The sequence below is a fragment of the Brachyhypopomus gauderio genome, chromosome 15 (assembly GCF_052324685.1).
Source record: "Brachyhypopomus gauderio isolate BG-103 chromosome 15, BGAUD_0.2, whole genome shotgun sequence".
Lineage (NCBI taxonomy): Eukaryota > Metazoa > Chordata > Actinopteri > Gymnotiformes > Hypopomidae > Brachyhypopomus > Brachyhypopomus gauderio.
In genome coordinates this window covers 9127087-9152801 of record NC_135225.1, presented here as the reverse complement: position 1 = coordinate 9152801, position 25715 = coordinate 9127087, and the positions used below count along the sequence as shown (strand labels likewise).

At 40.7% G+C, this 25715-nt stretch overlaps 1 protein-coding gene and 1 long non-coding RNA gene across 3 annotated transcripts; both read right to left on the bottom strand.

Annotated features, from left to right (window-relative positions):
- Positions 1–12044: 12044 nt before the first annotated feature.
- valopa (vertebrate ancient long opsin a) lies at positions 12045–24553 on the bottom strand. Of its 2 annotated transcripts, XR_013121392.1 has the most exons (6): positions 23734–24553; positions 21505–21715; positions 18745–18862; positions 18201–18440; positions 13358–13699; positions 12045–12630 (listed from the first exon to the last, which is right to left on the bottom strand). XR_013121392.1 is itself a non-coding variant. In XM_076975190.1 (5 exons), exons 1-5 carry the CDS (start codon positions 24116–24118, stop codon positions 13460–13462), a joined length of 1194 nt encoding a protein of 397 aa, XP_076831305.1. In that variant the 5' UTR covers positions 24119–24553; the 3' UTR covers positions 12045–13459. The 2 variants fall into 2 exon arrangements, 1 of the variants encoding a protein (XP_076831305.1); XM_076975190.1 differs by having other exon boundaries at positions 12045–13699.
- On the bottom strand, positions 19010–20611 carry LOC143476827 (uncharacterized). The gene is made up of 3 exons (XR_013121393.1): positions 19514–20611; positions 19306–19410; positions 19010–19021 (listed from the first exon to the last, which is right to left on the bottom strand). It is a non-coding gene; the product is annotated as an uncharacterized LOC143476827 (long non-coding RNA).
- Positions 24554–25715: the final 1162 nt, after the last annotated feature.

Genomic DNA, 25715 nt, shown 5'->3' with positions numbered 1-25715 from the left:
GTAGTTCCTAGTCTGCCCGGTTCAGCTGTACGTGGGTTTGCAGTTTCTTTGCAGATTTATTTGAGAAGAAATGTCTTCCCTCATCTTCTGTATGTTACAATCTTATAATGTACAATAATACAAGTCTGGAATAGCACATTGCCATATGAAGGGGCCCTTGGTTATTAGATTCCTTCATCATTTCATTGTCTACAATGACTACTGGAATCTAGAGTGTATCAAATGGACCCAATGCCACGTAGTAGGGGTTTCACCTAATCCTTTAAAGTAGATATAATTTATTTTATTGACCTATGTCCCGTTTTGTCGTAGGAGTACAAGTTCGCCTTAATTTAGCTAAGAAAACGAGGTGTATTTTGGACGTAAAATCCGTCCGTCGGATTCTAAGGGTGAACCTGCCCTGTATTTACCCTCAATAAATGCCTTTACCCTATAAAACACTACACTATAAAAATGGGCACATGATTAGTCAGCATGAAAAGAGACACGGATTACTGTTGCTAAAAACACAACTCAGTGTGACATCGCCTTTATGATTGCCAGCTAATGTTAAGGGAATAGACCTACAGCAGCACGTCATGAACATAATTAGGTTAGTTAGCCAAGATATCTCACCTAACTAGCGCTTACTGACAGCTAAAGCTGGTGTGTCTTCTGTGCGTTATATTTATAACTTACATTGATGTGTTTTTTCAAGTTTGAAGGTGAATTTTTGAAGGCCAATATTTCACCCTCTTTAGGGAGGCAGAGATGGCACTTCATCCTATAGGAATTTACTTTCACTCCAGCAAACGCAAACACTGTCTCTAGGTAGGGCCAGGGTGGTCTCCTTCCTCACATCACCGCTACGATCACTCGATGTTGAAGGTGTGGAAGGTGCCAATATATGTACATTAAAACGCCAACAAGCTTATTATGCAACACTTCAGCTGTTACCAAACACGGTACCATCTCTTTTAATGAGATAAAAAGCGAATTATTTGGAATAATTTCGAGTATATGTGTATTTGTATAAATATGTAAATTAAGCTGAAGGTGCTGGAAAATACTGAAAATGGACCTTCAAAGTCCCGTACAAGTGTATGAATTCCACCTTGTAACGCACAAAAATCGAGAGGTGCACGACCTCGCGACGTGACCGCGCGGTGGCCACTGTTGCCAACTCCTCAGTAAGGAAAGTAGCTATTGGTTGTCCTAAAAGTCGCTAGAAGTCGCTAAATGACGTCATCACCTAATTTGCATAATACATGTTTTTGAAGCTGTAAGGAATAACGTTGGGAAAGAAAAAAGTGAGTAAAAAACACCCTAAATATGTTAGAACTACAAATGAACAACATCTGTCACCTCATGACTTTAATGCTTTGTATAAATAATTTTTACATAAATTACATAGTTTTGTTTTACATAGTTTTGCTGTGTTGTTAAATGTTAGTATAAAAGTAGCATTTAGCAGGAATGAATGAGACTGTGTGAGTTAAATGCAGTGATTTCTTTTCGTGTCTCATTGAAGACATTTCTATTTATTTATTTATATTTACATCCCGCTCTGTAAATATGGGGCGGGGCTTCAGTAGCAGCTTTGGGCATGCGCAGTTCATTTGCAGTGTGGACGTGGAGCGGTGAGGGTCTGCTCTGAGTGTGAGACTGCACTGAGTGTTGTGGGGCGGGGCTCACGGCAGCACCCGCCCCAGAGGAGCAACTGAAGAGCGTGTGTGTTCAGAGTCTCCAAAAGTCTCCAATAACACCACAAAAAGTCGCTGGATTTGTCGCTAGTTGCTTTTTACCACAAAAAGTCTCCAGAGGGTCTGAAAAGTCGCTAAATATAGCGACAAAGTCGCTAAGTTGGCAACACTGCGCGGCCAACGCGCATGAGCGGAGCCACCGTGATTGCGTCATTTTGCGGCTGTTTTGCTGTTAATCATAAAAATTTTAGTGTTTTCTGAATGGAGGAAACCAGAGAGATGGTGGAGCCTCTCCTTAAAAAGGTCTAACCTAGATCTGGTAACAGTAAATCACTATAAATCACTAATGCTAATTCCCTGACCAGAATTTGTGATACTGTGCCTAAAGCCAGGTTAAATAGTTCTATCCATGTTCCTTGTTGCTTTCATCATGGATGCATCAACCAGAGACCACAGTTCAAGACACAGACACATCAAGAAATCGCATGGCTGTATGCAACAGTAAGCTTCAGGAGTTGACTCATCACATCATTGTGCACAGGTCATCCAGGCTCCTCCTGGACCAGTTATTCCTGTCCCGGTGATACTGGAGGCCCACCAACAACACAGTGTGCACTGGAGCAAAATCTCCATACCAGATCTCAGCAGAAACATCGGGGCTGCTCTCCAAACCAGAACAACCCTAGTTAGGTCTTACAGTGGATGGGGACTTCTGTCACAGTCACGGCCCAATCAGTGCATCTCCCAGTGGTCCACCTTTCCTGATTATTAGATTCTGTGCTACAATAATTTATTAGTGTGTCCTGTTTAAGGTCTTCTTGTGTTCATTACAAATCCATACACATGTGTTTGTGCCTCATCTTCATCTTGTGTATATCTAATTCTCAATTGTTAGGCTATTCGGTTTTATTGTCTTTGTTACTGTTTACTAAACCTTCTGTTTTAACACCCACTTGGGTCTCTTTTTGACAGTAATATTTCTTCCTGGGTTATAAACACAACAGTATAAGTCATAACCATACAATAACATACAGGTTATACCACATGGACTAGTGGTCTGGAGAGTGTGCTGTTACACCTGTAAAGAGGAGAGAGGGGGCTGTGTGTTTTGTTATGATCTTTCATTGGTATTTGTCTAATTATCATACAGCAGCTTTTATAAATTAAGGAGGGCTAAAATAGGAAGACTAATTTCACTTCAGTTGTTTTGGAAATATTTCCTGACATGGATATTTCACCTCTTACACTTAGGTAAGACAATTAGTGGAGTTTATTGGAGATATTTGAGAGTTTTTGTGAGGATAGCAAGGGAAGGCAGGCAGCTGGGACGAGAGCAGACTTATGGCGTACGTTTATCACGCACGCCACGGTTAGCATGCACCTAAACAACGTAGCAGGCGTGAATCAGAACAACAATTGACAAAGACGCTAGACAAGATGCACACTTAAATACAAGAACATAACCAAGACACAAATGCAACACCTTACATTAGGGGGCAGTCAACAGACATCACGATAGACAATGACGAACACACAACACTTAAACACAGACGCACGTGGACACAGACTCTAACATAGAAGATATCAAGGCAAATACAACATTCATAGCTACAAACAAAGAGATAAGGCAAATAGAAAAACTATTAAAAAAATTAACTATAGCTATAATGAAAGTAAACTAGAGATATAACATGCAGTTATAGTCGGCACACAAACTCGTAATGTATTATTATCTGTCTATGTCTGTGGAGTGGTAGGCCAAAAAAAATGTAAACTAGAGATTAACCTACAGCTGTAATGACAACTAGAGCTTTAATGAAAGGCATTGTTAAAGTGTACTGTGCACTATACAGTATGACAGCAGAATTTGTCATAGGCATATTTAAAATGCCCTGTGCATTATTACAAACGGTAGCAATGGATTAAATAATGAGGTAGAAAGTATGCATTTAAATGCACTTGGTGTTCGTATGTGGGCCAGGGTTCCACCAGTGTTGGGAAAGGTGTTGAGACAAGTGGGAAAAGGCAGTGTGGTAATCGTGTCATTCACAAGCCTGATGACTTGTGGGTAAAAGCTACAGTCACTGCTGGGACTTCCTGATGATCTGTTGTGTATCATCAAGAGCAGGTGAGATCATTCATGATGTGCACTCCAAGGAGTTTTAAGAGCAGTATGTGACAAAGGCAGGGACGTAATTTTGGGGGGGGGACATGTCCCCCCCACTTTTTCAAAAGCCGGTTTTGGTCCCCCCCAGTTTTTACGGTTAAAATCAAATATTTAAATAGCGACGAATCCATGTCTCCCCCACTTTTGAAATCAAAATTACGTCCATGGACAAAGGATGTGTTTAGGTGACGTAAGGACATGTTCCAATGTTATGGCAGTAGTGTACAAAGTATAGCGGCACAACAGGAGGAAAGGTCAGAGCACAGAGGTGAGGGTGATGAAATCGGTGAGAATAATGCGGCAGCGAGAGGGAGAATACAACATGGACACTTCTGATGGCATTGACATCGGAACAAACAACAACACGGACCAGTGGTCACGAGCTGGCTGACACCTTGACTTTCCATGTTAAAAAACTCGGACGATGTTGAAAACTTTTTAACTGAGTTTAAAAAACTGGCAGCAGACTGAACAGTTGTCGGCTATACATTTAGACCCATTGCTTGAAGGTAAGGCACTTTTGGCTTATGTTGCCATGGATCAGAGGGACGTGTTGGACTACATGTGTGTTAAAAATGCTATCCTACAGAAGTTTGAGATTAGTACTGACACACATTGTCAGAGATTTCGCAGTGATGTAGTGGGAGAGGACAAAACTACATTGAGATCAGGTCTCTATAAAAATGGACGCTGCCAAACACCCATTCGAAACATCAAAATGGTGAGCGATAACTCTAGAACAGTTATTAAAAATGATCCTGACCTAAGGAGCTAGATACTGTAAAGGGGCCCAGAGTCAGTGGATGAAGTAGCCAAACTGGCTGAGGCTTATGTCACATGAAGACGCACAGAAGGAACATTCCAGCTAGGAGGAGTCTGCAGGGAAAAACGGCAGCTCAAAGATCGGTGAGCCAAAATGGGTGGTTCACAGTGCTTTCATAGCTAAAGTTTCTGTAAAAATAGCAGTAAAAACTGATAGCACTGATAGACACGGCAGCCAGTTAAACACTTATTTAAAACAAATGTTTACCTGATGAAATGCTAAAATCAACTGTGACAGGCAGGGTGAGCAAAATAAAATGGAAGCGATCACGCCAAGTCTCAGGGAAAAAGGATGGTTTAATAGAAAAGTGCGCAAACCAAAAACCCGTGACATGATCCAAATGAAGGATATACTGACCAGCGGTCAACTGGTACAAAGACAAGACATATATAGAGAAACAAACGACCCTCAGGTGAGATGGATCGCGGGCTCCGCCCACCTGAGGGACGAACACAACGCCCACAACAACAGGACAACTGCCGCTGTATACGGGGGCGACCAGTAGGGGGCCCGCCGTACCGTGACATCAACAGGCAAACTAAAAGTGAATGGTGTGCCCTGAGTCAAAGTAGTCTATCCTACTATGGAGGTAATTATGGAAACAGAAGGGCAAATTTACCTGCTGACTGTAGGGGTTGTGCAGACGTCCACTTACAAGGTTGTACTGGGTCGTGATGTACCAGTGTTGATTGATTTGAAGTTTGTTACAACCAGACATAGTGCTTAAAGAGAAGAAGAGGGCAATAGAGAGACCCAGAGAAAGTTACCGTGGTTAGCGAGTTTGCTAAAACTAAAAAGTCTAAACGAGAGATGAGATGAGTTAAAGTGCAAGGCACATAAATAAATGAGGCCGTTGCAGAAGCAGACCTGAGCCTTGACCGAATGTCATTTTAATTTCCCAGAGCTACAGAAAAAAGATACAACCTTGCAGCCATTATTTCAGAAAGCAGAATAAGCTTGACAAAAGGATCCTGTTCATCATTAAAAAAGAAGATTATGTACATACAGAAAGGGGAACAGGGGCAGCTGGTAGTTCCTAAAGATCTTATAGGCAAAATTTTGAAAATGGGTCAATGTGAAAACAATACCAGAGTTGTTTGGTATATGTATTTCTTTTTATATGATTATAATGACTTAAAGCCTATAAATATATAAAAAGTGTCTAATACAATCACGCTAAAGTAGAACCCATGTGTGCTGTCTTTATTCGGTATTTAAAGTTATTATTACTTTTGTCACCTTGGACGCTGTTGTGGCCTATAGCCTAGAATGGGTCGTAACAGTGGGTAGGCCGTATAGGGAAGGCCCAGACATTAAGCCATATTTCAGCAAGATTTGATTGGCCCGGGCTTCACTTAGATGTAGTAAGTTATTGCCGTGCATGTCCACAGTGTAAGTTAACTGCCCCTTTGAAAAAATCTGACAGAGCCCCTTTAATTAATCTGCCAATAGTGGATGAACCTTTTTCACACAAAGCGACAGACATTGTAGGTCTATATCCACACATACACAGTCATTCTGGCAACAGGTACATCCTCATTTGTGCGATTATTCAGAGGCATTCGCTCTGCATCAGATTAAGATAGATAGGTGGTATTCATTCAACTGATCTCACTGGTAGGGACACTCCAGGAAATTATTAACCGATCGGGGCACAAATTTCACATCACAACAGCTTAAAAACATTTTTAGCTTGCTGGGCATTAAAAGCCTAAAAACTACTCCAGGGGTACTCAACTGGCGGACCGCGGTCCGGATCCGGACCCGAACGCAGTCCTGTCCGGACCCAATCTCATTCCTGATTAACTGGATACGGACTAAAACAAAACCGTAGCATTTATTTCAGGGCTATTGAAAAAACACTCCGTCACGAGTGTTACGTTCGCCACCCCGCTCAACAACTTACGTTCCCCGCCCCCCGCTCAACAACTTACGTTCGCCGCCCCCCGCTCAACAACTTACGTTCGCCACCTCCGCCGCACCGGACCTCAGGTCACAGGTATCTGCCAAAATTGGACCGCGGACAAATTTAGTTGAGTACGCCTGAACTACTCCATACCATGCACAAAGTTGATTTAACAAGATGATGAAGGTAATGCTGAGGCATTTTGTGAATGAGACTGAATCTGACTGGAAAACATAGCTGCTGTGTTTTCTGTTTGCCTACCAGGAAGTACCACAGGCTATCACAGTACCACACCATTCCAGTTATTGAATGGAACAGAAATACAAGGTCCACTAGACGTCAAGGAATGTGAGGAGCAGTGGTTCTTATCCACTACGACTCAGAGTCATTAGACATGGACCACCTTTCACCAGAACAGGAGGATGTGCTCAATAGCATCATACCGACAGATTTTCTTGGCCAAGAGCCAAGGAGGACTACAGTGATTGAATATTCCGTCCATCTTCAGAAAAATGAGACGATCACACAGACCAGCTTCCGTGTGCCAGCAAGATTGGTTCCAGGCTTGAAGTGTTTGAAGTGGAGAAAATGATTTCTGCAGGAATCGTTGGGATATCAAAGCCAGTGGTGTGGCCCTGTGGTCTTGGTTCCAAAAACTTTTGCGTAGATTTTTAAAAGTTTTACGCTGTGTCTGTGTAACGAAGGGGAGCTAAGAGGCAGAGACAAGTGCTGAGAAGAGCTGGATTTATTAGCTGGGGTGCTAACATGCCTACCCCAGTAGCCTCCTCCAGCCGAGCCGTACCTACCCGGAGGGTACGACCATGGTGAGGAATATTTTCTTTATATATTTACACAACAGAACAAGAGACCAAGAACTAGACAGAATAGCACAGATTAACAAAGAACAAACACTCAGGAAACTGGCATTAGCACAAAACTAGCATATATTTTATTTATAAATATGTTTTTTTTATGCACAATCCCACTGGAATAAGAGGTGGTACATTTCCTATATATTTATAATGTAATGTAAGCTTATAGTTGTAACATACAAGCAAACCTTTCAGTCAGATAAATATTTGTTGTGAAATGAAATACAGTTAATTTCAAGCACTTTCAAGTACTTTAGCCAAAATTCCAGCACTTTTCAAATCTGGAAAATACAACATTAAAATTTTTATATTTTCAAGATTTTCAAGCACCTGTAGGGACCCTGAAACTGGGTCTGTCTGCTCCAACCTACTTTACCCTTGTTTCCTTTCGTTTGTTTGTAAGGATAAAACTGAATTTTCCTTAATTTGGAAGAAATGTGTGCCAACTTGAAATGTATACTGTTCAACGAGTTTTAATCTTCCCTGTTCTCTTGGTCTCTTGGAATGCTAACAGAATCCTTGAGGATAATCCTATTACATAAGAGGTAAAATAATTACATAACTATTTTGATATGGTACCGATAAGTAAGTGTGCACAGAGAGCTGCACCCCACAGCAAAGAGTTTCTCCAGATCAGGTGGTTGCCAAAAATGTACCGACTTACATAGTATACGGTATACATGTAATGTCACAGAATTTCAGCTGATATGATTATTGTCCTTTTTTTAAAATTAGCATTTATTATCTGAATAATTTGATGGAGGCGGAGCCCCAGCGCCCACTACTGACGAGCTGCCACTGGTGCTGGGAGACGCAGCAGAACGTTTTTATGACAACATAGATGGATGTGCCATCCTGAAGGAGCTGAACTACCTGGGCAAACCGAATGGGCTGCAGATACCAGCTTATTCTACCAGTAGTGACAAGAATCACTACAGAGTAATTGCCTGTGGCCACCACCTGAAAAAACCTCTATGGTACATCATGGTACATACTGTATGTGAGAAAATATGGGCTTCACATATATACGTAGGTCTCTGACTTATCTTCTCTTTTTCTCGCCCCTACTTTCCCTTTCTCTAAGATTCTTATGAGGAGGTGGAAGAATATGATGATAAGGAACTGAATTCACTGTCAACAGATGAGCTTCAAAGGACACCCATGGTGGTGTTTCTCTATATAGGTTCCTCTGAGTACTTTACTTCTGAAACTGACTTGGTTATAATGTGCAGTTGTAAAGGGACATAAATCATAATATCAATAATTATCATAATTGACTCTCTTCGTGTTCTTCAAAAAAAAAACTTTGTTGCTCAGTATATGGCCTGATTAATCCAATATGAAATCGCTAAGTGATGTACAGTCTTAAATTCACTGGTCCAGAATTCCCTGGACCAGAGGATGAATGTGTGGACGTATGTGTACATGTTCAGTGTACCCAACACTACATGCAAGTTACAGTAGCTGCTTTTGAATCTGATTAATTTAATGTGTCTGGCTGGGACAGTGGGTTAATTAAATGAACAAGCGAATGAAGTTACACTTATAGTGCCTTTCTCAGAACCCAAGGACACTTTACACTATTTTTACATCCAACCAACACACAACTGAAGTATTAGAGCATCGGTCCAACTACTAAGACCACACTTCAGTTGTTTGCATCTCTCAGCCTCTTGATTACTGATAAGTATTGGGAGGTTGTTTACACCAGAGTACATGCTGCTTCTCTACAGCCATGTCATTTAGCATGGAGCAACCATCTAGTGATGACCAACGTTAACACTTTATTGACTTGAACTAAGAAAAACTGATGAAAGGGTGTTCATCATTTATTTAAGTCAAGTGTGTAGAACCCACATCATAGCAGCTGGGTGTTTTGACAGTTTAGGTTGTCCTGATTTAAGATCAAGTACTTGAAGACTTCAGGTCAATGTGTATTGGCTGTAAATTGTGAAACGGTGTGCTGACAGAAATCCAATCAACCTTTTCTAAATCAATTACTGCATTAAGACCAACCTTTATTAAACCAATTACAGCATTAACACCAAAAATAGTCACAGTAAATTCATAATTCCTATCATCATTATTTCTGTGTTGTACAATGGGCTAATTTCTGTCTAATAGTAGTGCAGCAGCAGATGGAATCAATACTCATAAACACAGATGAAAAAAGATTATGGCCATGCTTGCCACCTGTCCAGGTTGTAATAAGCAGTTTTCTTGAGCCCTGACCTAAAAAAAACACATACCTACCAAAATAAAATCAAGTGTGTTTCTGCTCTAAACAATTCTGTGAACTGAAAGAGCATATTTAATGCCTTCCACTGGGATGACACACCAGTGTTCTTTCAGTATAGTAGGTAACAAAAGCTACATTGTGCTATTCTTCACTTTACAACAAAAAAGGGAACATCTTCCTGTTGTAGGTGACAACCTTTCCTAGTAGACTTTTAGCACATGACAAGACCATTGGAGACTGTCAAAACAGTTTGGATAAATGCATCATCTTCTTGAAGACAGTAATCCTTTCTAAAAAAGTGATTTTTGTAGTCCTACAACAGAAAGTGGCCATTTGTGTCATTAAGAACATGTAAGATTTTATTTTTATCTTATTGTTTCAGTCACCTGTGTTAGATATGGTAGTATTTGTGCAATGTGCTTCCATGAGCACTACTCAGTCTGCCTACTGGAAGCTAGTGATTTTGGAGGGGCTGTGGACATATCTGGACATGCTTGAATGCTCTTTACAATTCAACAGACTTTATTAAACTCCTATCAAATGCTTTCTTTTTCTCCTTTGCCTTCTAGTTCTCCCGCAATGCATAGTCAATCAGTTGTTATACTGGCAGAAGTTTTATGTAAATGTACAAATGTGCTGTGAGACCAAGTGATATTTGATTTAAGATTCACTTCACGTTGAGGTGTAGTTAAGAGAGGGGAAGCAATGCAGTGGTGAATATGTACAATTTTCTCACCTTTCATGTGCTTCAGGCGCAGCTTAAGGTAAAATAAATGAGCAACACCTCTCTCCGAGACTATGTCCTATCGCTTTATTGGAGAATTCCTGTTCTTCCAGCTTTTTAGAACCGGTGCCAGATGATAGAATGAGTTTCACTTTGAACGTTGTACCCAGTGAGGCTCCTTTTGGGGAAAGCCGATGCAAGATTGTTCTGGTCTACTTAAAGAATTGCATGGTATTCTGAGGAAGGAAAATCCGCAACATATTTTGAAAATAGTCATAGTGACTTTTAAAATTTCATTTGGCTTTAATTCTGCATTTGAACTTTCCTTCTACAGCTTCAACGGTGCAAAAAAAAAAATCAATGATCATAGTAACTGAAGGAGAACACTGCTTTTGAAAATGGGGGTGGATTAGAACTGTTTTTTGATGTATCCTGTGCACATCCATGAAACCATGAGGTCCCACAGTGTGTCTTTACAAACGATACAACGATGAAGACTGTCCTTGACTCTTCACTTCTCTCCCTCTCGTCTAGGCCCTCGTGCCAGGGAAGAATGAGCTTGGTGATGAACTGTAACTGTCGGCATTGGGACAAACATGACTGTCATCACACAAAATGTATGAGACAATAAGTCAATATAATCAATAGAGTGAAATATTAAAAAAAAACAAAATTTTTATTTATTTATTTATTACTCTTTTTTTTTTTCTGGGCTTCTGATCTGGGCCCGCATGACCTGATGATTCACGGGGCTAATGTCCCAGTGTCTCCCTGCCTCCTGTGAGCAGCGCGGCAGAGCTTATCGCCTCCACGGCTCCCTCGTGTGGTGTGTGTTACATATAATCTGTCATGGCCCCTGGTGGTTATGCTATTGTGTTGTTGTTTTCATAAACCTGCTTTGTGTTCCTGACTCTTGGTGGACATTGAATGTTAAATTGGCTTTTTTTGGCTCGTCACGTCACTCGTACATTTGTTTTTTCGTTCAGTTCTGACTGACATGTTAGCGCGGTATTGCCTAGATATGGTTCTGGAACGGTGCCAATGGGTCTTTACTGGTACTGGGAAGGCCATGTTCTGAGTTCACTGGTGTGGGCGATCCACTCTTTTCAAGGGAGTGCAGTCTGGTATGCTAGACCTGACATTCACCACACTGGAACAGACCTGGTGCAAAGGCTGCTAGCGACCCGAAAGAAGCAGCAACCCATCCGTTTGTGACTAGGCAGAAATGTAAATGAAGTAGTACGTGTTTCTTTTTGTGGCCAATTGGTGAAGTCCTCTCTTCTTCATCTCTGATGACCAGTGGAGGGTGACGACACCCGTGTTAGAACCTTGAAATGTTATTGTCTGAAGTGCCTAAGTGAGAGTTTATGCCGGACGCATTCTCCTCAGTTGTGAGGGCAAGAACATCACTAAGACTGTGTGTTTCTAGATCAGAGCTGAATAACACTTCATATCAACCATCAGATCAACTTAAAGATGTAGTAGCCATTAAGTGCTTTATAAAATAAGCATTCTAGGACCCAAGAAAGGTCAGGCCTTCAGCCATTTGTGAAGGACTGTAGACCTCTGGTTCCTAATAGTTCAAACACATGCATGATATGCACAAGAAAATACAATGCATTACAGTTAATTCATGCTTTATTATTCTCTCTTTCTATAATGTTTGCTTTATACTTATCATGGATAACATTTGTAGATGTGGAATGTTGTTCATAAACACTTCAAAAAAGAACATAATATTCAAATCATGATGGCAAGTTTCACTCCTCAGAGATTTTCTTCTCTTTTGTTTGTGTGTGTGTGTACGTGTGTGTGTGTGTGTGTGTGTGTGTGCGTGTGTGCATGCATGCGTGCTTGGGAAGTACAGCACAGAGAAAATGTTTCAGTCAATCAGCTCTCATCCAAACCACAAATAAGTAAACATGTAACTCAGTCACATGGTGATGGGATAAATAAAAAAGATCTGGGTTTTTGTGCTTTGAAAAGTTGAACTTTCTACATTCATGGGTGGATTAGGTGAGTGAACGGGAAGAGCACTGAAACCTGTAGCAGCACTTGAACGTTGCATTGGCAGGACGTTTGCGTATGTGTTCCCTGTAGCAGCACTTGAACGTTGCATTGGCAGGACGTTTGCGTATGTGTTCCCTGTTGCAGGACTGGCCACATGACTGCTCCATTCAGGGTACCAGATCGTCACATGAAAGTGACATGAACAATCTAAAGTAACAGAGATTTTTCAGTTCATAGATACTGAACTGCATCACTTTGCTTTAGGGATCTGTGGCATTCTTCATGGTATATACAATACTACTAAATTATGAATGATTGACAATTTTCATGCATTACAAAATAAATATTCAATATATCTACCTACAAAATACTGATACCTAAAGTAGGTTTTGTAATTACACAAATATTGAATCTTATACTGATTACATTAAATTAATTATTGGTAAAGGACTCAATATACATAACAGAAATCAGTATAAAATCCTTGGAATTTTGTACATATATATGTTTAGTCCATATATATTTAAATATAAAGGAATAAAAGAAGGTCCATTATATTTTAAAGAGCATGATAGAACATTTTTATACAGTTTAAGATCTGTGTCTTAACTATGTGTCATAGTTATACACAAACTGTATGACTATGTCTTTTCTTAGCAGGAGTGAATCATATTTCTGGAAATCATGTCAGTCAGTGTCTTATGCAACAAGCCATTTCCAGCCAAAGAGCTAGAATAAAAGATTTTTTTTTTTGTGTGTGTACAGTAAAAACAACTATATGAACCAAAAAAGATAAAAATGTTTCTTGATTCTAAATAAATGTCTTCTTTTATGTGCTTTTAGAACATATTTGGTTTACAAGTGTTCATTACACATTGATGGTAAAATCTCTATTGTTGAGGAGTACTGACACATCCGAGGAAAGGCCACTCACCCTGACATTTTAAGTTGATAATGTTGAATGGGTATTAAGAGCTTCAAAATACACTTCAGTCCCCCTTTACATCACATTGTGAGCTTTCCTCCGGTTTGGAGATTAAGGTTGCATGGGACAAACTTTGTTCTCAGGGACAGGCAGCTGTGTGTAAGAGCTAGATTCACTGAGGTCCTCGTCAGACTTTGGCCGGATGTTCCCAGTGGTGGGAATCTGAGCAGCTATGGTGGACATTTCTCCCGCGTTGCTCTCGCCAGTCATGTCTGCACGCTCCTTTGTCGGATTCACCTCCTCCATGGTGCTTTCGCCGCAGCTGAAGAGTTCAATCAGGCACTTCCTGAACTGTGAACCCAACACACAAATTGCAAAAATGAATGCCTGAATTCTGATGAGCTAACACAACTAAGTTTGAACTATAGAGAACTATTCTTTATGGTCATGATGAGAAAAGACCTTCTATGCATTGTTAACTAAATAAATTATAGTCTGAATGAATAGCTCAGTACCCAGGTTTGATACATATGTCAGAAATATGAATGTCCAGATTTTTCACAAAGATTACCTCCATGATATACCTCCATGATATACCTCCAAAGCTATACCTTGATCCATGAATGTGCAGCTGACATGATCTAGCTAGTTATACTCATCTGGAGACTGAAGGACATATACACACATCCTCTCATTCTGCTTTCAAGTTTAATGGGGATCAGATCTGATAATACCAGATGCTCCTCTTCAGTTCTTTGCGATTGTTGATGCTGTTCATTTTGGAGGCCTTGGGCACCCAGCACATATCCACCCATATATGGTGTATAACATAAAAAAAACCTTGTCATGTTTGGCTCAGTAAAAGCATGACACTCCAGCCTTGAACACTCGGCAAACAAAATTTAATTGATTCTAAACAAACAGACCTACTATATTCCTGGGATCCGGTAGCAGTATACAGTAGGTAGTGAAAATGTAATCATTTGGGTTTCCACATTGAAGCAGGCATTGAGTTTTCATTTAATGTTTGACCATCTTTAAACAAAACAAAAATAATACAGAAATGAAAATAAATATAACATGGAACATATCCCTTTCCGTTCTGGCTTGAACAGGCATGGTGTTTATTTAGTGCTATGATAGTGAGTGTGTCAGGAGTCGTATGGTGGGTAGTGAGTGTGTCAGGAGTGTACTAGGTGGAAGTTTTTTATGCCAGTGTCGCTAGTAAGTTAAGATTTATCCACCACCCAGCAATATCTAGACAACAGCTGCTCATCACTAATAAAGTCGGAAGATGGCTAATGCAAATTGAAGTATACATGTGCTATATGGTCTCTAACACAGGATGCTTCCTGTGAATGGTTGACGAGGGTATATACCGAATGAATGGGGAATCACTTCAGGGCCACTTTATTACAAACTCCCATGCACTGGTGCACTGGACCCCTTGACCTTACCATCCACAGTGATCTGTCATAGTGTAGATTCCACTAGATGTTTAAATCATTCTGTAGGAATCACGGACCCTGCAGACAGGAAAGTTTCGCACAATTGCTGTAAATTAGAGGGATGTACTGACATGCATGTGAAAACTCCACAAGGTTGGCATTGTTTGAAATACTGACCCCAGCTAAACGAGCAGCAATGACCTTGCCTCGTTTGAAGTTGCTTGGATCAAGGTGGCTTGATTTTCACGTTCTAATGTGGATTCACATTTAATCTGATCCACTGAAAACATTCCTCATTTTTTGCTGTACTCTGCGGTCACATGACTAAATTCCATATAAGGACGTTCCTATCATGTAACTCTTAATACAAGTGTCTAATAAATTGTCCATTCAGTGTGTATATATACAGTACATGAGGAAGGTCAGAAAGGTTTGTGTGGTGAGCGGTGAGACTCACCATTTTCCATCTAGTAGGGGCGGCTGTGACGACAGACACATACTCTGACATATTAAATACTGTATATTAAACTACTGCAAATATGTTACCTGTTCTTTTTATCCAAAGGGCAAAGATGGATAAAATAATAACATAAATAATATAACAAGGAAACCTACTTGAATGACAGAATGATTAAAAGGCTCCCAGAATGAGACAACATCCTGATCTACTCACAGTGTGCTCACACTAATCTGGGTTCTCGTGAGATGGTTATTTTCAATCTTCACTGAAGTATGAGATGACCTATGGATTCAGAGCGTTTGTGTGTCGTTACTATCTGGATTCTGGATTATCCAGCAGCCTCCATATGGCATTAATAATAATAATAATAATAGTAATACATTTTAATGTTATCTTCCCCCAGATTGTGAGTTGTGTTTTCACAAATTAATCTTGACTCCTTTTTAAGGAAAACTAATATATCAAGGACATTCTACATTGTCTTCTTTAACCTACATTCATGTCAAATTTAGAGGTCACTAATGTACCACACCAAAGCAGGTTGGAAATTAAATTTCAAATCTTGCAATGTTCACCAAATCAACTCATGTTTGTTGAATGTCTTCCACCAGGGTCAGTCTACATACAGCACAACACTGAAGAAACAGGACCAGTTGGTTCACTGCCAAATTCTCTACCTGACAGTTTGTGAACAGCATCTTAAAAACATATTAATTTTGCCTTTGTTTTCTCACCATTAGTTATCAGTCACAAATTTTGAACTTAAAGTCTGCAAAGACGCTAAATGCCATGGTTAAAATACCACTACCCATAGAATGACATAACACCCTTGAGTCTATGGGAAACAGCACAAATTATGCCAGGAGGGAATATAAAAGTTTAAAGACTAACAGGAAAATACTGACAGGAAAAAAAAAGAATAAAATCATAAGGAACAACTATGATTGCTTCTGTTTAATCTTACGGTTACTGCATTTGACTATTAAAATGCCCATTTTTTCTCATTTACAGAGGTTGCTCATTCTGAACATCAACTCTGTTTCAAAAGCAGTGGAAAAGTCTTACAACCATTTGATTTTGCACAAATCCTGTGGAGAGGAATCCAGGTATAGCCGTGCTGAGCTAAACATGTTAATATTGTGGCATCGTGGTCGTTTGTAGGCTAAATTATTGCCCCTGGTCAAACTACAGCCCAGCTCATTATCTGTTCTATTCGTTGGAAACAGACTTAAGTTATGCATGAACAGGTGTGAGCACATTAGGAGACATTAGTCTCAAGGCCAGCGCTAAGCACCAGTTCCACCCAACAGCGAATGCCCTGCCCACATCTGCGATGTAGAACACAGTAGATCTATTTGGGCTCGGCCATAAAAATCAACACATTATGCTTAAGCTGGTCAGACTTCAGGACACGAGAAGGTGAAAACAAATGAAAGATGATGAGCAAAGGCAAATAGAGGCCAGCATGATCGTATCTGTCTGCATAGGGAATTCTGCTGTTTGAGCTCACTTAAGTTGCTGGTATCGGTCTGACACCTGCCTCTGTGAAGTCCTCTCTCAGATATTTTAATTATTTTGTTGTTTTCTTATGCTCCACCCAGCCCACCAAAGTCTAGACACCCATGGTTGTTGTCTTGCTCCATGCACAAAGCTTGCTTTGTCATGGTGTTGTCTAAACTGCACCAAAAACTCATTATTATTTACCAATATATGCATGTTTTTTTGTTAACTATACAGCTTCTTCCATGTTAAGGCACAAATTGTCATTGTTATGTATATGTATGTATGTGTGTGTTGATATTTCACCAGCATGCATACATATTACTCAATATACACATGATGCATAATACTGCAAGACTGCACTGCTCACCAATAAATATGCAGTTTATGGCTAAGCACACCCCACAAGCAAGATAATACACCACAGGAGTCCAATAAAGACAGAAATCACATGGGTGCTTCAGCACAAGTATGATACGATGAGCTGTACCCACAAAGGAACATTTCAGAACAGTATGGTTACCATGGGAGCTGGGTAGTAAACAAAGGAAATTCCGTTGCAGAGTTCCCAGAGTTTTTGCCATGTCTCCAAGGGATTTAGCTATGTATCTATTTGTGTTTTGAGAGGACAGATACATAACACTGGCTCTTAACTCTAACAGCTGGCTGCAGACAGGGACGGAGAGGCAAGGAATAGGTTGATGCATGAACCCAGCCCAGTTGGTGGCGCTGTTAGTATTTTGACCTAAAAATCAGCATTACCAAGATAGAAGCAAAGAGAAATGGGTAATATCTGTTTGATTGAAGCAAAAAGTATGTATTAAAACGTCTCAACTGCACAGTTGTTGTCACGGTACAGCCCCTGACCCCTCCCCTTTGGGTGTATGTTTATGTTGTCTACTCGTCTGCGTCTGTGGATCTTCGTGGGTGTGGATGTGTCTGAGTGTGTTCATCGGTCTCACCTGTGGCTCGTCACACGTCACTCGGGGCTTATGTGGTTTGTCTATTTAATATGCGTTCGCGCAGTGTCCCGTGCTCGTCTTTGTCAGAGTCATACATGTGTAAGTGTTATACGTGCGCTGTCTGCACTATTCTTGTATAAAATAAAGTACGTCAGTGTTTGCAAGAGTGGACTCGTGCCTCGTCCTTCTTGTCACACCGAACGTGACAGTTGTATGCTACGATTTTATTAATAACTCATGTTTTATTTAAAAAGATGTTACCATCATACAAGAGTAGACACAATATAAATAAATAAAAATCTGTCAGCTAGGATGTTTCACATTGCAGTCTGGCACTAGCTGGCACTCAAATACTTACTTTCTTTTAATGGAACTTGTGATTTTCCATGATTGCTTCTGTTAGAGTGCCATTTTAGTCTTTTCAAAGCCATGACCGTTCAGTATGGAGCAAGGAAAATGCTAAAGTTCATGGTGTACTGTACCTGTTTGTTCATGTAGACGTAGATGACAGGGTTATACACCGCAGCAGTCTTGGCAAAGAAGGCGGGTGCAGCTGCCAGTCGGGGGTCCAGGTAGATGGTGGGATGTATAGTAACGATGATGGAAAACAGTGCATATGGAGTCCAGGCCACCATGAAGGCTATAATCATCACCACTACCATGCGAGACACCTGTCGTTCAGGTTTCCTGGCATTCACCAGCCGTCCATGGGTGTTGGAAACCTGCATCGGAATACCGGTTTATGTGTCTTGAATTATATATAAAAACAGCCATATGTGTGTTCTTGAATTCTGGAATAAATATTTGGGATGACAATATTTTCCATTACACAACAGAGAAACTTTGATGGTGACAAATGAGACAAGTATTGTACTTTCTATACTTTTTGGCTAAAATATAGTGAATTGTATTGCTGTTATGTTTTATGATATATTTGAAGATAAAACAGCATGTATAAGCCTAGCTAATGTGTCCGTCACCGTAGCCTCCCCTAGCAAATGGAAGATAATGAGGATCCTGGCGAACCTTTCTGAGTTTCCTCAGGAGCTTGCTGTAGCACACGATGATGACACCAAGAGGCAGGGCGAAACAGGTGATGAAGAATGTGATGATGAAGGTTTGATCATGGGGGTCTCCAGAGTACCTGTATGGAAAAGAATCAGATTTGATTTTGTTTACTGAGTTTTGCAAAGAAAGATTGGAAGACTGTACTTTGTCATCTTTAGTAACTTGTCCTACAGGAGGACCAAAGAAGAATGTAGCTTTTGTCTTCTCACCTGATCCAGGGTATATTTTGGACAACCTAAAGTGAATGTAAATAAAGTACTGTATAGGATTCGGGTTTAAACAGATCAAAGATCTGTGGCAGTCAATAGAGGACAAAGAACTGTGAGGCAGCAGGACATGTGATGTGTGGAGACTGAGGTACTGGTACTACCACATTGTATTTATTTAAAATTATTTGTCAGTATGGTTCTCACTTTAAGATATGTGCCCTGGTCAGCACCCAGTCAAGCACACACTCTCTTCACAGCTCCCAGTCACTTCCATGGTCCCAATTACCCACTTACTAATCAATGCACTCACTTGTAATCCATTTCACCTTCCCATATTTATTTGCACAGGATTCTTCTGTCCAGGGCTTTGCATTAGCCTCCAAAGAAGAGTATTGCCTTGCTCTCGACCATACATCTATCAAGAAATACTTGTTTAATGTAAAACATAAATAGAAAGTAAATATTTAAATGCTTCTTCTTTTGTTGTTTAATAGAACAACTGCTCAAGCTGCACTAACATGTTCCTCCTGTGTTGCTGAAGCAAGTGATGCATTCCTCATCACTTCATTGAGATACACCAACTGCAAGCCATCTTAGACAGGGGGAGATGAGGCTCGCAGGAAGGGCATTATGTGGGTTTCCAGATGAAGGCTTCACTACCCATAAAACTAACATCATACGTTTGTAAACATATATAGCAAAGTTCCTTTCCAAGTCTTTTCAATACCTCATTTCATTAGTGCTCATCTCCTGACCCAACAATCAGATCCTGGAGTAGACTCTGTCAGACACTCTGATGGCTTCCAGCCAGTACAAGTACCTTGTTTTGCTGTGTGGCCTGGCCACGGTACCTTCTGTCCTCCATGCGTTCATAAACAAGGTCCTACATGAGTTCCTAGATAAGTCTGTTAACATCTTAATCTAATCCTAATCACAGCATATCCATTACATATTCAGGGTCCTCCACACTATATTGCAGGCTGCTACTGTAGGCTTGAGAACCGAGTTCCACCTGTCCAAGGTCAACTTCCTAGGCCTCATTACAAATGCAGGCTTGCAAGGTGGAGGTGGTAACTCAGATTCAACAGATGTGCTGAATTCACCAACTTTTATAGGCACTTCAAAAGGGCCTTTAGCTTCAGGACCAATCCAGCAAGGAATACTGGCTGGAGTGCAAAACCCCATCAGTGGAGGCCACATTCACAGACCTTTAAAACGCTTTCATCACCGTCCCTGTCCTCCAACACCCCAATACCTTCAAACCACTCATCATGCCTCAGACAGTGAACTCTATCTTATTTCTACTGAGAGGTCATAATGAGGTCACATGCCAGGTTAGCCTAACTGCGGGGACCAAGTGCAGACTGGGAGGGGTAGTGGCCTAAGCAAAGAAACCGGGTGCCAGCCGTTCAATTCCTCAACCCAGACCCAGATACCTCCCACTGTGCTCACCCTTCCAGACCCACTCTGTGCTACCAAGGTCACCCTTGCACCTGGCACTATTGCGAGGAGGTACTGTCATGCCTCAGTCAGCACCCAACCAAGCACACACACTCTTCCACCAATCACAACACCCAATCACTTCCCCCGTCCCACTTACTAATCATTGCACTCACCTGTAGCCTATTACACTAATTTCACCTCATTATTTGCCCAGGATACCTTTTGACAATATGCATTAGCCTCTGTTAAATACATGCTCTCAATCATGCATATACTAATGACTGCTCTGCATTGTTTAAAAGCTGGTCATTGTTTGTTTAATAAACCTGCTCTCAACCTGAATGTGGGCCTGGCTCCTCCATCACTGACATGTCACATTAAGCATATATCTCAGCCAGTAGCTGCTGTACAGTCAAACCCTGTCTAAAGAAATAAACATCCAACTTTGAACAGGTGCTAAAATAATGGTGCTAAAATAATATTCATATGTGTGTTGCAAGAACTGTCACTTACTGTGCTTATAATGTGACCATAATGTGAAATATAAATTGTATAAATTCACTGAAGTTTCTATGGGCATAATTTGTTCTTAACATAAGCAGCTATATAATTGTACTCCACACAATGCACCAACATTACTCGGCTTTGTACCTGATGAGAAATTAAAGGTTAGGATCTTGTTGAGTCCTGAGCCAACTGTTAGACACATTTAACATATTAGTGGAATGCAAGTGCACGTGTGTCAACTTCTGGGTCAGAAGGATTTTGGCCACACCGTGTGTGCATGTTTATGTTGTACTTTCACAGTGTACAGTGTGAGTACAGCAGAGCAGATACTTCATCTTATTCTGTGGCTCATCTGTAACCTTCTGCTTTGCCCCCCTTACAAAAACTCCATATTTCATTAAATGTTAGTGTGTATAACAGAGAGAAAAAGACATGGGAAATGTACAGTAGGCATATAAATAGAGAGAAATGATATGCAAAAGGAGTTTCACTCTGGGGTTATTCTACTCCTGTGTCATATTTACTATGAATCATCCCAGAACAAAACCACTCCCCTCACCAGTTGGGTTCACAGGTGGTGCCTATCTTGCTGACTGTGTAGCTGCTCCAGCCAAGCACAGGTGGGATGGTACAGATGAAAGAGTACATCCAGACGAACAGCAGGCCCAGTGCCGCGTGTTTGCCCTGCAGACGAGTGTTTCCCCAGGGCCTGCAGATCACAAAGAAGCGCTCGAAGGCAAGGATGGCCAGGGACCACAAAGCCACTATACCTGGGGTGAGAGAACGTGTGGTTAATCTGACCTGAACGTCCAGTCTGAGCCAGTCTGAGCAGAACATCTTACACATGTTTGAATTCACTCAGGAAATATGGAGTCGTGTTCTGAAGACACTTCAAGCTAATGTGAGTTGTACATGTTCAAACTTACTATAACTAGCATGAACTAAGAAAAAAAAAACTTTTACCTATGTTGTTATAAGAAACTTTCAATAGAAAAAAAATTAATAAGAATTAACTAAAATAAAACTGGATCTCTCGTTTTATTAATCTGTGTGTCACAGGCGGAGAACATGCAGATATAAGGCAAAGCAGACGCCACTCAGGGAAAAACAGGGATGTAATGACAAAATGGTGCTCTAACATAAAACCTGTGATGGTCAAAACTAAGAAGCAATGACCAGCGACAGGCTGGTACAAACATCACATAAATAGACAAATAAACGACCCTCTGGTGGAGAACTTACTAATGAGTACCACCCACCTGAGGGGCATACACACAACAACAACACAGCACTGCTGCTGAAGGGGGTATTTTTCCCCTTCTAGACAAGTATCGTGATACAGAGGCCCCCTGCCGGCCACCCCTGTACAATGACAGTTGTCTAGAAGGGGGAAATTACACATTGGTGTGCCCAAACATGTATTGGGGGAACATTTCACTAATATGATCCTGTTTTGCTAGGTTATTTACTTATGCTGATGTGACTTTCTTTATAGTTTCCTGAAAATACTTTTTCCTTCACAACGATCTGGACCACAATTATGTTTTACTTTCGAGCATGTAACTATTCTATACGTCTATTGAACCAGTTTGCTATTTTATTCCCACAGATTACACATTCTACAAATGACAAACACTTGAGTTTTGGATATTGACTGAATAATCTGAGCCGTGCACACCACACCTGAGCGTCTTCCCCATAGCTCAGGATCAAAGGGCCACAATACTCCTAATAATAAGGGTGATGTTTTACAATTAATGATTCATACTTCTTAGTCTATGTGTTGTGCAATAATAGCAACACATACAGTACTATTGTTCTAAAATATTTGTATGTTCTGAAAATACCAACTTTCTAAATTTGGTGCTGAATCCACTGTTTTTCCTTTATCTTGACCTTTTCTTTATTCATATCCTGACCTTTCCTTTGTAATTTGTGCTTTTAACAGTTCACTGGATGATCTGTTTTCATGCATGTTAATGTATGTCCTAACTAACCCAGTTCACACCATAACACCTAACATCCTCTGAAGGAAACAGAGGATTATGACCATTTGTGTCTTTAAGTTTTTAGATAATAACATGAAGCTCTGATGTGAGTTCACATTTTTATCCCTCTGCCTACACTCATCCTTCCATTCTGGCCTAAGACAGTCCCTTAGGAAACCTGTGATGCTTGCTTGATTTGCCCTTGCATTTTTACTGGTATTTAGTGTCAGTACTATGACAGAAGTCAGATAACGACTTCTAAATAAATAGAAAACCAAAGATTTAATGATATTAAAAGACTTTTTTAGTGGAGGTTAATCTTAAACCATTAGTATACTGTACAGACGCATGTATGTGTACACCTGCATCTATACAGCAGAGGCTACTGTCGCGCGAGCACGCACTTCATTCTACATTCCTCAAGTATCATTTCTGGATTTGCGTGGTGTTCGACACTGCAAAAAGAAAAGTAGACAGCAACCATGGCAAGTGGCATATTATCAATCTTCTTTTAAAGTTAATGGAAAACATGCTGTTAAACGCATTTTATAGGACTTGAGTGACATTTAACGTTCCTTTCATGAACTTCTTAAATGACCTTAAAATGTGTGATCTTATCATCCCGAATATTATTAACAGCATTATTGTTACAATCACTTACCCTGATCCTGAATCAGTATGTGGTCCTTCAAGGAAGCGACCCATTACGCAAAGTTTGTGTCACGCACTACATATATAAAGAACTCTAGAACAATTCAGTTTCGCATGAAAATAGGTGTAAATTCCAAAACGTCACTTACCAAAAAAAGTCACCGCAAATCCTTCCAATACGCACGCCCAAGTACCCAGGAAGAAATACCCATGGTAATTTGTGACAATACTTAACGTCCCTCCGATCAGTGACATGAGAAAGTCAGCCAAACACAAATTAACAATTATATAATTTAAAGGCTGTCTGAGCTGTTTAAACTTGTAGCTGGCAAACACAACCAAAAAGTTCTCGGTCAAAGATAGCGACGTTACTAGAAACATCCACGCAGCCAACACTTTGAAGTTCCAAGGAGCAACGGATTTGAGCGGTCCAGAAAACGGATCATCTGGTTTGAACACCTCGTATACTTCAGTATAATTAACGCCGTTTACACCCATCCTGAATGATTCCACGCTCTGGTTCCAAATGACCATTTCCTAAATAGAAAACAAATAGCGCACGTAGAATGTGCAATAGGTTACAAAGCCATGGATGCGCTGTTTTGAGGAGATGGTATGTGAAACAAATCTATTTCATTAGTACAAAACTATAAATCCAGTTTCCAGAAGACATTCGATGCGGGTTATTAACTTCTTTATTCTGTGTTGGCGTCGTATGCACAAATAGGCTTCAGTGTCTGTGCAATCCATGTGTCCTCATCTTTAAGACCCAAGGAATACAAGAAAGTAGGTTGTTCGTCCCATTGACTTGTTGAGTTTGTGCAGGGCTTTAGCTGTGGTCTCAGGTAAGGTCGCCAGCTTTTGTCTCGACTGCCCCGCGTCTCCGCCGGCTTTATATAGATTAGTAACGACGAGCCGCGCACCACAACATCAGCACCGGCTTTAAGGAACAGCGACGCGTCACCTCTTCTTATCGCGCACTCTTCGACGACAGCTGTGCATCGCATCGCACTACCGCGCCGTTTTATTTTTATGAAACAGGCAGTTTTATTTAGACTCTCTCGAGTGCATGTCAGTGGTGGGATTAGTAATGTTTTTGAAAGGAATTTTTAACTGTTATAAACTATTTGTAAACTTCCAGTCTCTTCAAATTAAGCAAGTACAGCTTGTTACCCAGCGGGTATACGTATATACGATATAAGTTCATGTTCTTAATTCTGTTCAGTTTAATTGAGGATTATAAATGAAACAGTGCTTTTGTTCGTGTTTTTTCAATCTGCAACAATTCTCGAATATTTTTTAATCCTGTGGAGTTTGTAGCAGTTCGCTACATGTAATAAATACCGAGACATAGGAAGGCGCGCGTGCGGTGTCCAGGACAGCCTCCTGCAAACTTCAAAATGCGGTTATTTATAAAAACAATTTTCTGCACGTTGCAAATAATACTGCAGTCCTGTTTTGTCTTTTCTCTTTTCTGCATATTACTTAAACTATATGACAGTTTACGTTTAAAAAAAATGTAAAAGCTTTTACTTTAAAACCTTACTTTTCTATCAGGGACTGCCTCTTGCTCTTGTTCTCTCTCTCTCTCTCTCTCTCTCTCTCTCTCTCTCGCTCTCTCTCGCTCTCTCAGACACACACATGGCACACGCACACACATGCACAAACACACACACAAACACAAACACACACACACACACACACACACACACACACACACACACACACACACACACACACACACACACACACACACACACACACACAGTAGCCTACATACACACTCATTTGGACATCCTGGCTTGACATCTTGCCACTTATATGTTGGACTTTTCTTCTTGGCATGGTGCATATCAATCGGCGCTGGTGCAGTAGACTCGGTGCCCTTTGCTCACCCCAGTGGTCTGCAGATCCACATACTAATACAGATGCTCTCCATGAATCCATGAACATGGTGCGAAACCTTAAACCCACTTCATCATGCAGCATGCGGCGTACAGCAGTTCTGGCACTCTGTCAACTCACCTGCTAGTGGCAGAACAGAGTAATGCTGTCTGGGTCTGTGAGTGAGTGTGCTATGAGTGTCAGGTCCACTTCTGAAGTGTCTGGCTGTCCAGTAGCTTTTTGATTC